The 13,968-nt window shown below is 37.9% G+C and overlaps 2 protein-coding genes and 1 pseudogene across 3 annotated transcripts; all 3 read right to left on the bottom strand.

The window, feature by feature from the left end:
- Positions 1–40: 40 nt before the first annotated feature.
- Positions 41–2,777, bottom strand: LOC103334576 (CDT1-like protein b; annotated as a pseudogene). The gene is made up of 5 exons (XR_016128119.1): positions 2,668–2,777; positions 1,748–1,930; positions 1,400–1,637; positions 456–1,046; positions 41–386 (listed from the first exon to the last, which is right to left on the bottom strand). The product of XR_016128119.1 is annotated as a CDT1-like protein b (transcript).
- Positions 2,778–4,679: 1,902 nt separating this feature from the next.
- On the bottom strand, positions 4,680–5,654 carry LOC103334574 (MDIS1-interacting receptor like kinase 2-like). Its single transcript, XM_089054563.1, has 2 exons — positions 5,225–5,654; positions 4,680–5,126 (listed from the first exon to the last, which is right to left on the bottom strand). The coding sequence occupies exons 1-2, from the start codon at positions 5,652–5,654 to the stop codon at positions 4,717–4,719; spliced, it is 840 nt and encodes a 279-aa protein (XP_088910689.1). The 3' UTR covers positions 4,680–4,716.
- A 174-nt stretch (positions 5,655–5,828) lies between these two features.
- LOC148916037 (uncharacterized) lies at positions 5,829–7,315 on the bottom strand. Its single transcript, XM_089054562.1, has one exon. The coding sequence runs from the start codon at positions 7,293–7,295 to the stop codon at positions 5,829–5,831; it is 1,467 nt and encodes a 488-aa protein (XP_088910688.1). The 5' UTR covers positions 7,296–7,315.
- Positions 7,316–13,968: the final 6,653 nt, after the last annotated feature.

Genomic DNA, 13,968 nt, shown 5'->3' on the forward strand with positions numbered 1-13,968 from the left:
GTCTAGCCCCTTTTATTTATTTATAAAAATATAAACACTATTGACTTTATAAAAATATAAATTCTTTTTCTTGTAAAATATTTTACACATACACAGTTAGAGCAGGCTTTTTTTTACTAGAGAGGAGCAGTATAAATAGATTCCTCACCATTAAGATATTGTTTTTAGTGAGAAATTGAAAGCTGGTACAACAGGTTTAATGGGAGAAGATTCATAGCAAAAGGAAGGAAATGGATGGATGCCTAATGAAATGGGAAAATTGTACACCATCTTCTAAATATGCTTCTCGGTACAAGTAAACTTCGAAAATTCTAGCATTCTCCAGCTCAGTTTGCCTCTTCTAGCCTTGCTGCACGTATTGACTCGCGATCGACATTTTATTAATGCTGCAAGAGACGAGAAGTAATAAACATCACACAATTGGGGAAAAAATGGAGAATTCATGATAGACGTACAGATTGCAAAAGATTCTCTGGAAGAATATCGAGGCTGTCATTATCGATTGATGTACAACCCATATCAGGAACTTCATCCTCAACATTTTTATTCTTCACAGGAGTGTCAAATTTCAAAGACCTGGAGTGTGGAGGAAGCCTAACCAACTTGTTCGGTGAGCTAGTAGAATTATCATCTGGGCTCATATAGCATCGCTTTGGTCGGTGCAATGCAGGCGTGTCAGCCATCAACCTAGCTGGAGTTGAAGCAAGCTTTGCTGAAGTCGACTGAATGCTATCACTTTGTGTGGGCAAACTACCATCATTTTCTATGGGGTCTATGCCTTTGGTTGGAGTCACAGGCACTTAGCCATACAATGAAGCACAAGTACTCCTTTCCCCAACAGAGCAAACTGCATTGAGGTTTGATTCTGGAACTTCATCGCCCTGAAGGCAGCTTGTTGACACTGCTGGCTGCTCAACTGTACTGTGTACATCAGTCAATATGTCACCAGGAGATGATGACAAGGGAAGCTTGCCTGTATCTGATTGCATATCTTGCTTCCTAATATCGAATGGCTGAGGCAAAGTTTCTTCTGGAATTTCATAATCCTGAAAGCATGTTAAGCATTGTTAGACCACATGCTATCAATAGTTCAAAAAATAAATTGTTAAATTGATAAAAATAAAACGTTGAAGTCACAAGTACAGGAACCCAACTGCAAGAATAACCTTTTTGAAAAAAACCAAACAAATGAAACCCTGTGCATAGAGTTATTTTTGTTACATAAATTAATACAGTATTTATATTCTAAATCCTTGCGTCCTTTAAAGTCCCTGCACGCTCAAAGTCATGCCAGAACACCAATAACTTTCCATATTCCAGATCAATTTAATAACAAAGAATACTTTAGAAATTAAACCATTTTAGTAATGTTGTATCAGAAACTGAGTATTGGGTATACCTCAGGATGGGATTTTGAAATATCTGCGAGCCGTTTGAGGAACGTCTTCCTCAAATTCATTCTCCCACCACCTTCAGATTTCGCCTTGCCATCACTCTCTAGTGCATCAACATTGATGGTGACATGAAGATCAGGCTTCAGACAACTGGTTCTCTCATCCTTAACAAGAACTTTCTTTATCTCAATCACCTCAGGTAAAACAAACTTCAGCTGAGCCAAGTGACCACATGTAAACCTCCTAAAAACCGAGATAAAGAGACGATCAATTTCTATAATAGCCTAATTTCATTTCTTCAGCAACCAAACAATCAATTGAAAAGAAAATTTTATTTATTTTTTGAAGTATACCTATCCGTCAAACACTCGATTTGGGGGCAAATATTGCTAAAACTGGGCTTCAAACCCCTCAACCGCAACAACCGAATCGAAGTGTCCAAGCCATTCAAAAACTCACTCAATATTTCATATCTGCAAACAAGAAACGAAAAGAAGAAATAAGCCAACCCAGAGATCGAAGAAATCAAAATCAACCTAGAAATGCAGGAGCAGATCACATAAATATAACAGATAAGAGATTCACAAAGCTTACTTTTCCAAGGTAGCTTCTCGGAGCGGCCGACGATTTCTTGTTTGGGCTGTCGTCCAAGAATCGATCTGGTCCGTCCGCTTATGGTCCGACTCGAGGCTTTTGGCGGCGGCTCTTCCGACGTCGTTGATGGAGATTTTTCGGATTTTGAGGGGTTTTGCTGCTCGTGTTGAAGGAAGTTGAGGTTCCACCCCAAAACCAATTGGCAATTAGGGGAGTAGCTCAACTCCTTAGAGCAACTCCACCCATTTGCCCTTAGCCATGGCAAGGGAGTTAGGGCAGCCACTATTCACGTGAATAGTGGTTGCCCTTGCAAAATCCGAATTTTGTGTTTTCACCCGTTGCCCTTGTTAAGGCGATTATATTCATTTTTTTGTTTTATTCACAACTTTTTTTACCTCAATAATTAATTTGGATAAGATTTTCGAGTTCCTACGTGTAATACTATTCATATCTCATAATCGGATAAAATTTTCAATTTCAAATTTCAGATAAATTTTTTAAAAGAAAGGCTGGTATTTATAGGAAAAAATTCATTAATTTTGGGGTTTTTTTAAAAAATTTTCCAATTTTTTCCAGATTTTATTGCAAAAATTGGCTGCCGTTGGATTGGAGGAAAAAATCATATCGAGAGCCCATAACGCCACGTGGCAACAGGAAAAAAATCAAATCTGCGAGGGACCTCAGAGTTGCCTTGGGCGGCCGGTTTGTGGGTCCCACACTCCCAAACACCTTTTTTCCCCCTTTACCGCTAGAAAGGCTCTTATAAATCCAGGCTAGGTCCCTTAACATTTCAATATGGGACAAACACTCTCAACACACCCTCGCACGTGTGGCGAAATTCCAAGCCTAACACATGGAGAACACATATTGGGTGATGTGAGAGCACGTGAAGCCTTGCTCTGATACCATGAAGGAAGTTGAGGTTCCACCCCAAAACCAATTGGCAATGAGGGGAGTAGCTCAACTCCTTATAAATCCAGGCTAGGTCAGTTAACATTTCAATGTGGGACAAACAAGTGTCTCATTGCCTGAGATTTGGGGCTTTGGGTTTAGGGCTTCTTTTCTCGGCTTCTGGGAGTCTGGGATTTGAAGGTTCCTAAGGAACTCATTGCAGAGATCAAATAGAAATGCGAGATTTGGAATCGACCGTAAGGTGAGATTTTGAGGGTTAACAGTCTCACAGAGGAGAAGAAGAAGAATATGCAATGGCCATTTGGGGTTTTCTGGTATTTAACGGGGTCTCTAGCGGGAAAGGTGAGGTGGCACTCTCGAGTGACCCGTTGCTTCCGGCCAAATAGATCCGTTGGCGAGCATCTTCTGTGGGCTAGTGGAACACCCGTGGGCCTAAGTCCAAATCTCATATCCCAAATTACCAAATTACCAAATTAACCAAAGATATTTTTTTTGAAGAAAATTGAGCAAGATATTTAGATAACCATTAAAAGTCTGGTTAAGAAAATGAGGAAATCATTAAAAGTCTGGTTATTAATTTTATTTTAAATTAATAAAATTTGTTTTTATAGAAAAGCATTAAGTATTAAAAATATTAAAAATTATGACAAATTAAAAAAACATACTCATATTTCATAACCACAAAAAAAAGCCTATTGACTCAACCAAAAAGCCCAACACCTCAAGCCAAACCTTAGTGAAGTTGGCCCATTTATTTGATATGCCAATCCATTGTTCTAAAAGGCCCACATAAGTAAAATAAAGACCTGCAAAACCATCAGCACTTTGCTGGAAAACAGAAGCCACGAAGGAAAGTCTGAAAAGCTAATGAGAAGCTCCAAAGACATGGGAGGAGCACGTTTCAAGCAAAAACTTCCAAATGACCAAGGGATATTGGAGCGCAAATCACCCTTTGAACCAGCATGCATACCTATTTCTTTCCATCATCAGACCTAGCCTTGGAAGATGGGAGAAAAGAAAGAAGAAAGATGGCTGAAAATAGGAGTCCAAACAGAAAGGGGGCCTTGAGCTCCCAAAAATCCCTGATTTTGTGCAAATGGGTAGAGTGGATTTCACCAAAAAAGGATGATTGATAGGAGAAATGAAGGGAAAGACTTGGCCAAATTGGATAGAAACCATTAGGGTTTCTTGGAAAATGTCACTTCCAGTGCTATAAAAGGGGCCTCTTCTACCCAACAAGCATGAACTACATCAGAGAGAAAGCTTCCTCTCTTACTCCCAAAACCCAGCAATTTCGTTCTCAGCCCATCATTTTCCTTAGTTTTCCTTCTTGGCAAGTGTTCTGACACTTGATGAGTTTCAAGTCGGAAAAACACTCAAGCCACATTTTTCTCTCTTTTTCCTCATGCTCAACCAAACCTCTCTGCAAAATCCTTTCTCTCCAACCTTAACACCCCATCTTTCTCCTAGGAACACTTAGTTTTCTTTTCAGTGCTAAACTCATGACAATTTTGCTCCCATGCCACAAGCTTCTCATGCCAAGCTAAGAATTTATCTGTAAGTTGTTGTTGTTTTGGTTGGTGAAGATAACCAAGATGCTTCCTAAGGCTCTACTGCCATTTCGAAGCATTTTGGGGCTTGATTTTACTCAGGCTCAAGGGGCAATTTCTTCCATTTTGCTCTTTACGGTAGCCTAGGCCCGTAGTAGTTGCCGGAAGAAAAAAGGCCCCTACAACTAGTAATAAATTAACCACAACAACAACAACAACAACAAAGAAAGATTGCTAGTGAATAAGATGGTGTAGATTTTTATTTTTTAAGCATGAATGGTGCAGATATTAATTGTAACATACATGGTATAAGAATTTCTCTTACACACAAGCATGCCAAATGGTAAAGGAAGGGAAGGCAGTCTTTGAGCTGATAGTTTTTGTGCTACATAAAGCATTGTAGGTCGAGACCCGGGACGCGTACGTATACAAGTCAAGGGTAAACTCATCACAAGCACCACTGCCTTTGCCAGTTCATTTCTTGGAGCCTCTAGCCTTTGGTCTAACAAATCCTTCAAAAACAACTCTGCATTGTCCTCCTTCATTGATTGTGACGATTCTGGAAGCTGGGATTCTAGCAAATCCCCTGGGTGCCTTCCCATCATAACTTCCAGCGCCACCACTCCAAAGCTGTACACATCACACTTATCCGTGACTCGCATTGTCAATGCAAGCTCTGCACATGAAGAGAAAAACAAAACCAAATATCCTTAAAACATATCTCAGTCACCTAAATATGATCCAAAAATGCACAACGTTAAATTGGTATGTTACCTGGTGACATGTAGCCAAATGAGCCAACAATATGGGTCCAGTTGGATGAATTGACACTAATCAGTCTTGCTGTTCCAAAATCAGAAAGTCGGGCTTCGAAATTTGACTCGAGCAATACATTGTTGACAGTTACATCACGGTGCACAATTGGTGGAGAGCAGTCATGGTGCAAGTAAGAAAGTGCATGAGATAGTCCGTGCACAATTTTAACCCTTGTAGCCCAGCCAAGTTGAGTTACCCCTTCAACCCCATACAATGCTTTTCCTAGGCTGCCTCTCTCTAAATATTCATAGAGCAAGAAGATGCATCCCCTCCTTGAACAGAACCCATATAGCCGAATGATGTTCCTATGCCGGACATTTGTCAAAGTTCGGATTTCATTCTCAAAACTTTGGAGATGGATTGCTGGAAAGTCGTTAGAGTCTGACATGTTAAGCCTAGCCTCTTAACTGCGACAACTTGACCTGATAGCAACTCTGCCTTGTATACTCTTCCAAATCCTCCTTTACCAATACAGTACTTCTCATGAAAATCGTCTATGGCCCTTACAACTTCCCCAAACGTAAATTTTACTTCTTCTTGCAACTTCCCCAAACGTAAAGTTTTAAGCACTATTAATTTTCTTAAGAACACGCCTGGTTTTCTTATGGAAAATAAGAATTAGAGCAATTGTAGTTGCAACCACTGATAAACCACAAACAGGTACAAGGACACCAATTATAACTTTGTTGTTATTTTTTTTGGAATTGCACGCTCTAGTTAGGCCCCTAGCATCTTCACACAAGTATGTGAAATTGTTATTAGACAAATCAAAATACTGAAATGATGGAAGTTTGTTTAGTGTTAAAGGAATTGACCCAGAGAGCTGGTTTCCCGAAAGATCCAAGTAGGTGAGGCTGGGACAAAAACCAAGCTCAGAAGGGATTAAAGAACCTAAAGAATTGCGACTAAGATCAAGGTACTGAAGCTCTCTGAGTTGGCCTATAGAAGGCGGAATTTTCCCTTCAAGGTGATTAGAAGTCAGGTCCAAGTAGGTGAGGCTGGTACAAAGACCAAGCTCAGAAGGGATTAAAGAGTTTAAGGAATTCTCTCTAAGATCAAGGTATTTAAGCTCCCTGAGTTGGCCTATGGAGGATGGAATTGGCCCTTCAAGGGAATTCCAAGCCAAGTCAATACGCTGAAGACCAGATATCAAACCAATAGCTTCAGGAATAGCACCACTGAAGTTGTTTTGTGCTAAATGAAGGTGTTTAAGCTTGGGAAAGTTTGATGGCAGTGGTCCTTCGAAGTCATTGTTGGTGAGATTGAGATATTCAAGCTTGCTCAGATTAGTAAATACCACTTCTGGTAATTCACCAGTGAAAGCATTGTAAGACAAGTCCAGGAATGTCAAGTTCAAACATTTAGATATGAATTCTGGGAATTCTGAATCAAGACTGTTTAGAGAAAAATCAAGGTATGTCAAAGAAGGCATGCCTGAAAATTTAGACCAGTGAGGAGTTTCTAAGTTGTTTCCTCCAAGAATCAAAAACTGTACCTTTTGGAGATTGCTGAGCTGATAGGGAATAGTACCACTAAGACCGCTGAAGTAGAAACTCAGATACTTGAGCTCTGTTAACTTGCCTATCTCCACAGGTATTTCTTGATCGAAAAAGTTGTTGCCCAAGTCCAAAGTTGTGAGCTTGGAGAGTTTGCCAATGGCAGATGGCACAGGCCCTGTGAACTTGTTGCCATTGAGGTTGAATTGGGTGAGATTGAGAAATGGGGTGAAGTTGAAATGGGCTAGTGTTGCAGCGATGTTGAAGTTGGAGAGGTCAATTTGGGAAACTTCTTTGCTGCTCTGGTCACAAACAATGGCAGTCCAGTTGCAAAGATTGTTGAAGTTAGTGAGGGACCATGAAGTGAGAGAAGGTGGTGAAGAAGCAAAGGTGTTCTTCTTCCAAGTTAGCAAAGCTTCTGCCTGTGTTTTTGGTGATGAAATGGCCTTGAATGGAAGCAGAGCAAGCAGGAAAATATGAAGGAGAAGAAGAAGATAAGTAGGCCTGTGAGCAGAGAAAACTCCTCCTTCCATGGTGGTTTGAGGAGTTAATGTTATGTTCCAAGCTTTATAGAAGGTTGATTGTTATTGTTATCATTTTCGTTCTTTAAAATTCACTTGTAATTTGCATTATTTTTATTTATTTATTTTTGGTCGAAAGCTTTATTTTAATTACAAAATTAGTTAAACACCCAATCCTAGACATGAAATTATAAATATACCCAACACTATTTAAAACATAGAAACACACCAAAAATAAAACCAAAAATCAACAATTGTATATTTTTTGGTGTGTTTATAAATGGGTTTTGAGTGTGTTTAATAAATGGGTTTTGGGTGTGTTTATAAAGTGTTTTTCATGTGGGGTTTTTTTAATAATTTCAGCCCCTATTTTGGGTGTATTAGTGAAACTCCCTATTTTAATTTAAGTTCAGAAGAAAATTTACTTTTTTGAACTAATAGTTGTTGACTGATGATGGCATTTCATAATTGAGATATTAATGCAATTATAACAAAAAAACAGAAAACCAAAAGTTCGTGGTCCATAATCATGATGTAATATAAAGTCTAGCCCCTATATTAAGTTAGAAATTTGATTTAACAAAAAACAGAAAACCAAAAAAATGAAAAATAAAAAAGGGAAATAGATAGTTCTATATCCATAATCATGATGTAAACCTTCGTGTGTTCGTCGTATTTAATCATGCTTCTTCTTGCAATATCCTTGGAATTTTTGTGAGTATTTTAAAATACAAAATTCATTTATCTAATTTATATTGAAAGTGAAATTTTAAATGCTTGATTTAATTATATTTTATGAAAATTATAAACTTCTTTTGTATTGGTTTTGAATAAATTGGACATTAATTTGTTGTCAGTTTTGATATCTCCTTTGTGGTCTTAATTGGGAGATTATTTCCGTTAACTTTTTGTATCAATTTATTTTATCATTTAAATAAGTTAAATGCCTTTGGTTTTACAATAGTGGTTGAAGGTTTTGATTCCAAAGCTTTATTGCACGAGTTAATTGCTTAGTTGGGATCAGATTTTACTATTTGAGCAATAGCCTTCAGTTTTGTTCTTAACGTGCAAATGCGGTCTAATTGCTTGGTTAATAACCCATTCACTGGAGTCAATAAGCTTATATATACATCAAAAAGAAAAACGTTGGAGAGAGATTTTTAGCACCTTTCTTCGTTATTTTATCCTCCACATTCTTGAGTTTGTGTTCCAATTTGTTTTCTTTTATCAAGGAAATATTCGAGTTGCTCATCCGACCCAAGTATTACGAGTGTACGCTTATGAGGGTAGGTTGTTGTATCCTGGAAGGTAGGGTGCTATACAACCTTGCTACACCGAGACATTGTCTCCGAGGGTCGAAATCTACTCTTAAGGATAGTGACTACACGCCTCAATCTAAAACTATTATTCTATTCAAGTATCAATGGAGACCAACTTCCACATCCCAAAAGATAAGTATTTTATAGTACTTATACTCGACTTGACTGGCGTGGTCTAGTTTTCCCTTGGCCCCAGCCATTTGTCCGGACATAATATAAAGTCTAGCCCCTATGTTAAGTTAGAAATTTCATTTAACAAAAACAGAAAAATGAGAAAGGGAAACAGAAAAATATAAAGACTAGATACGTAGCACCTTGAGTTTTCTTCATTTTCAGTTTTATAGAGTCTATAAACATAATTTACCATTATTGCATTATATCATTTACGCACGTGCGAATGTCTTTACCTTCTCTTTGAACTTGTTGTTGCCTAGGTAGGTGAAAGGAAATTTGTAATTTAAGCATTATCGGACCAACATGCTACTCAAAACTAGTACTACGAGAAGAAAAATTGTAAAATTGAGGAGAATGAAATCCCAAATAGTAAGTTCAAAACTTTATTAATTAGTTAGTAAACTATACAACATTTCCAAGATGCCTGAGTAAGGAAATATTGGAGAAATGTATACTCAGTGACACTCACAAAAACCTTACTTTTCTAGTAGCTTCTCGGAGTGGCCAGCATTTGCCTTTTTATGTGTCGACTCAGTGACACTTTTGCCGGCTCTTTAAATTGGACAAAAACAGCGGCAGTTTCCCCCATTGAGTTCATACGAGTAGTTTGATTGTTTTATTATCACAAAAATTCAACATTATCACATCTCCATGATGCATATGTAGGTGTAGGATTGCTAAGTAATAAGAAAAGGATTGCTAGAAAATGAGTCACACATAATCCAAAAAGAATAGAGCTGAGAAATTAGGATGGTGCAAATTTTTATTTTTATTTTAGAATGGACGGTGCAGATGTTAATGTTAATCCATGGTATGATGAAATAATGTGAGGGATAGGAGCAGTAAGATGTCATGCAACTTGGGTAGGAATTTGCAAACAAAATATATCAACCGTGCAGATCAAGTTTCTCTTACACACAGAAAACTTTCCAACTAGTTTTATATCCCCATCATCTTGTTGATGGTTAACATGCCAAATGGTGCAGGAAGGGAAGGCAGACTATGAGCTGATAGTCTTTGTGCTATATAAAGCATTGTAGGTCGAGACCCGGGACGCGTACGTATACAAGCCAAGGCTAAACCCATCACAACCACCACTGCCTTTGCCAATTCATTGCTTGGAGCCTCCAGCCTTTGGTCTACAAATCCTTCACGTTGAAGAAAAGTCCATGTGAACTTTTTCAACTAACAGTTGTTGGAAATGGGATTAATGGAGTTATAGGAATTGGCCCTGAAAGATCCAAATCTGGAGTCAAGACTTGTAAGTTTCCTACCTCTGACTCTGAGGGTTATTCATTTGTCCAAGTCTGGCCTTACTCTAGGTTCCAAAATCGTGAAAAGAGCAAGAATATTCACACGCACAATGTTGGCTGTTATTAGTACGTAGGATGATTATTGACTACATTGAACCATCCGTTGATCTTCATTCTCAGTTTGACATTAGTTTCTTTCTTTACATAGACAGAAAAAAACTCCAATCCCACGTTTTAGAATTTCTAATCATAACTAGTAGTACAAGAAAAAAGGTTCTTATATTGATAAAAGGAAAATCTTTAGCTGCTATTCAAGACATAGAATACTTTCCAACTAGTTTCACATTTTCTTCTATTTTTGTATCCCCATTAGCCTGTTGATGGTCAACATACCAAATGGTTCAGGAAGGCGAGGCATAGTCTAAGCTGATAGCTTTTGTGCCACATAAACCATTGTAGGTCGAAACCCGGGACGGTGCAGATGTTAATGTTAACATACATGGTAACAAAAGTTGTGTGTGGTTGGTTTCCTCCACTTGACTGGCCTGGTCTAGTCTTCCCTTCCCTTGGCCCCAGCCATTTGTCCGGACGGAATATAAAGTCTAGTCCCTATGATTATATTTTCTTATGAATTTAAGCACCCATGATTATATGTACAATTAATTGATTAGCTAGTAAGCTACAACATTTCCAAGATGCCTAAGTAATGAAATATTTGGACAAAAGTCAGGAATAAATCATATTAATATAAAACCGAACGACTTTAAATATATATATATATATATATATATATACAATTGTACAATTGTACGGTGTGCAACATCCATATAAATTATTGTATTAATAATTGGCACAAATTATTGTGCTAATCATTCAATTAAACATACCCGCAAGTGTACAAATCTATTGGAGTATAGATTTGTAAATACGGGATTGTTCCCATGAGGAATTGGAGGCTTATACAAAGGTCTAGTTTGAATACGTAAAGAACACTTATTTAACACAACACAAAGGTAAAATACAAATTGAATACTAGAAATGAGTAAAGAAAAGCAAATGAAATGAAACAAAACAAAAACATAAAATCAAAGATAAACACAATTAGCATTTTGTATCACTCATGTATCACCACTATATCACTGCTGTATCACTAAGGTATCACCACTTTATCTCGTTTTAGGTCAAAGACGAATATTTTATGAACTTCCTCTATTTTCCAATTTCGACTTCTGTCCCGTTTTTGCCCTGTAACTTTCCAATCATTAATCCAAATTTTATATTCTTTATTTGGTTGGATTCAACATGAAAAAATAAAGAACCTAGCTTGGACCAAATGTCGAAAAATAGATACAAAAGTAAGCAGAATTCAGTGGAAAGAACACTCAAAGTTTTAAATATAAAAAAACACAAACCAGGGGGGTTGATTCAAGTAACCTAATTCTAATGCTTAAATGTAACTAATTTTAACAAGAATAACAAATATGATTATCAAAGTGTGATTTAATATGTGACGAACACTAGGGTTTTCGGAATCCACCCTAAACAATCCTACTCGTGTCCATGGATACTCAAGTTATGAACTCTAGATGCATTGCTAAGGATGTTAATTCGCAATCAAGACAAGGTTTAGTCGCTCAAGACGCATGATTCTAACTCAAATAAGTAAAGTGCGTATTTAGTGCTACAATACTCGTGCTTTCCATAAAATCAATCTAGGTGCGTTTCGTACTTTGATTTAATCATATGAAAAATCCATTAAGATTGAAGAGAATATGAATATCATAAGAATTCTAATTGTAACACCCCGACCCCAAATTTATCCCATGTTTAATTAATTTAAGTGGAATTGAGAAATTACCCGTGGGATAAGGGTATTTTGGTCATTTTCTTACCCGAAAGGAATTTGGGAATTTCGATTGTACCGTTGCGTAGAGCACGGTGAGATGAGTTCGTAGACACGTAGTAGGCTCGAATCGGAGTTGTAACGAGAGAGATATGATCACAAGAAGCTTGGCATAATCGTAAATATTTGAAAAATGGATTTTTGGTTAAAAGACGGAATTGTCACTCTCTCTCTCTCTCTCTCTCCGTTGGTAACTTAGAAAAATCGAAGAAAACCGCCTTTCAACTTCACCGGCTTCGATCTCCCTCCTCCGCCACCGTTATTGAGGTATGGATTCTACCTATTTTTAATGATATAGCTGATGGTTGGATAGGATTGCATCAATTTTGAGTGTAGATTATCCGATTTTCGATTTAGGTTTCGGCCGATTTTGCGATCGCGATTCCGACCACTTCCGGTCAGTTTTTGGGGTATGCCCAAGAACAAAAGTGACTCAAATTAGGTGTATTACCTAGGGTAGGAGTCTTGGCTCACGATTTGGAGGATTTCGGCGATGCGTTATCGCTTTAGACACCCATGGGGCAAGTCCCATTGCGATCCTCTCGATGTCACGATAGGTGTGCTCGGATCTCATTTTGGATACCGTTAGAGTTCCAATATCGATATCGCGTATTTTCCGGGTTTGCTAGGTTTGGACCGTTGGATGGTCCTGGTTATAGTTATATATGTTGATCCGTATTACCAGGATCATGTAGAATTTGACGGATCGTAAAATGGAGTCGGATACTCAAAACGCCAACCCTAGGTTAGGGTTTTAGTAACCGTCCGATCGTGCGATCGTGAGCGATCCGACCGTCCGATCTGGACCAAACTTGCAGGACGTGTGTCCTAGACCTTGTAGAACCTATAGGAACTGTCAGATCGGAATTTGGAGGTTGTGGGCCCCGCAGGCCCGTTTGACCTTAGGTTGACTTCCGAGATAGTCTTACCTTTCTTTGAGGGTTAGAATGACCTTAGTGATAGGTCTTGAGCGTTGTCGAGCTAAATGGATATTGTGGGTTTAGGATATAATTGATGAATTTAAATGGGGAAGTTTATGGAATGCTTTATTTGTTGAGGTTTATATAAGTTTAGAAATTATACTTTATATATTAAATTGTGTGGATGTATAAAGGTAAATAAAGCGATCAAATGTTAGCTTACAGTGCTATACGCACTACCCCACGTACCCCCCCATATTGTGATCATGTTGAGAAATGTAGCCTGGTGAGAATGTAGCGCCTTTGGATTAGCTGGAGATGTGTGATTGTGTGAGGCTATTAGCCGCGTGGAGAGAGATGTGTGATTGTGTGAGAATGTAGCTCCGTGAGAATGTAGCTCATGTTCATAGTAAAGGATGGATAGATACGAAAGAGCTGACAACTTGAAATAAAACATAGAAAGAAGGTTTACAGTTGCTAATTAGAAATTTTGTTCTTGGTTATCTTACACAACTTCTCAACTTTAGCTAGATGCATACAACCTAAGGTGATCAATCAAAGGAAGCAAACACATAGCATATGATCAATTTAATTAGTGAAAAGGAATTCATCAACAACATCTAGAAATTCAATAACTCAAACATCAAAACAATAAAGTAATCATGTTTAGGGCTTCAACTTAAGCCCTAGCTATGGAGTTTAGTTCCTCATGTTCATAGTAAATACAACTTGAAATAAAACTAGAAAGAAGTTACAGATTTTGTGAAGGTAAAAGCACAAAAGCTTTCAATGGTGGAACGGTTTCTTCTCGTCTTGGTTGCTCCTCCTCCTTGCTCTCCTTTCTTTCACTTGTTTCATAAATTGCAAAGTGTAGCAGTCTCTCCCTTGGCCAGCCGATCCCTTTCCCCTTGCTTGGCTGCCTTCTCTCTCTTGCCAACTCATTCTTCCATATTAAAGTACTCCACCTTTTACCCAAAGTCTTTGGCACATACTCCACTTGTCTCCACTTCATCATTTCATTTTGATTTTAATACATAGAGAGATTCTAATTTATTTCCAATCTGAAATCAAATCTCTACAATGTAATTAATTGTTACGAAGAGGTGTGGCAACAAT

The sequence above is a fragment of the Prunus mume genome, linkage group LG6 (genome assembly GCF_029339155.1).
Source record: "Prunus mume cultivar Tortuosa linkage group LG6, ASM2933915v1, whole genome shotgun sequence".
Lineage (NCBI taxonomy): Eukaryota > Viridiplantae > Streptophyta > Magnoliopsida > Rosales > Rosaceae > Prunus > Prunus mume.

Excerpts from the sequence above, each read along its gene's own strand:
- LOC103334574 (XM_089054563.1), bottom strand. The coding sequence starts at position 5,654 with ATGTCAGACTCTAACGACTTTCCAGCAATCCATCTCCAAAGTTTTGAG. Across the intron at positions 5,127-5,224 it reads ATTTGGCTACATGTCACCAG|AGCTTGCATTGACAATGCGA; the intron begins GTAACATACCAA and ends CTTCATGTGCAG.
- LOC148916037 (XM_089054562.1), bottom strand. The coding sequence starts at position 7,295 with ATGGAAGGAGGAGTTTTCTCTGCTCACAGGCCTACTTATCTTCTTCTT.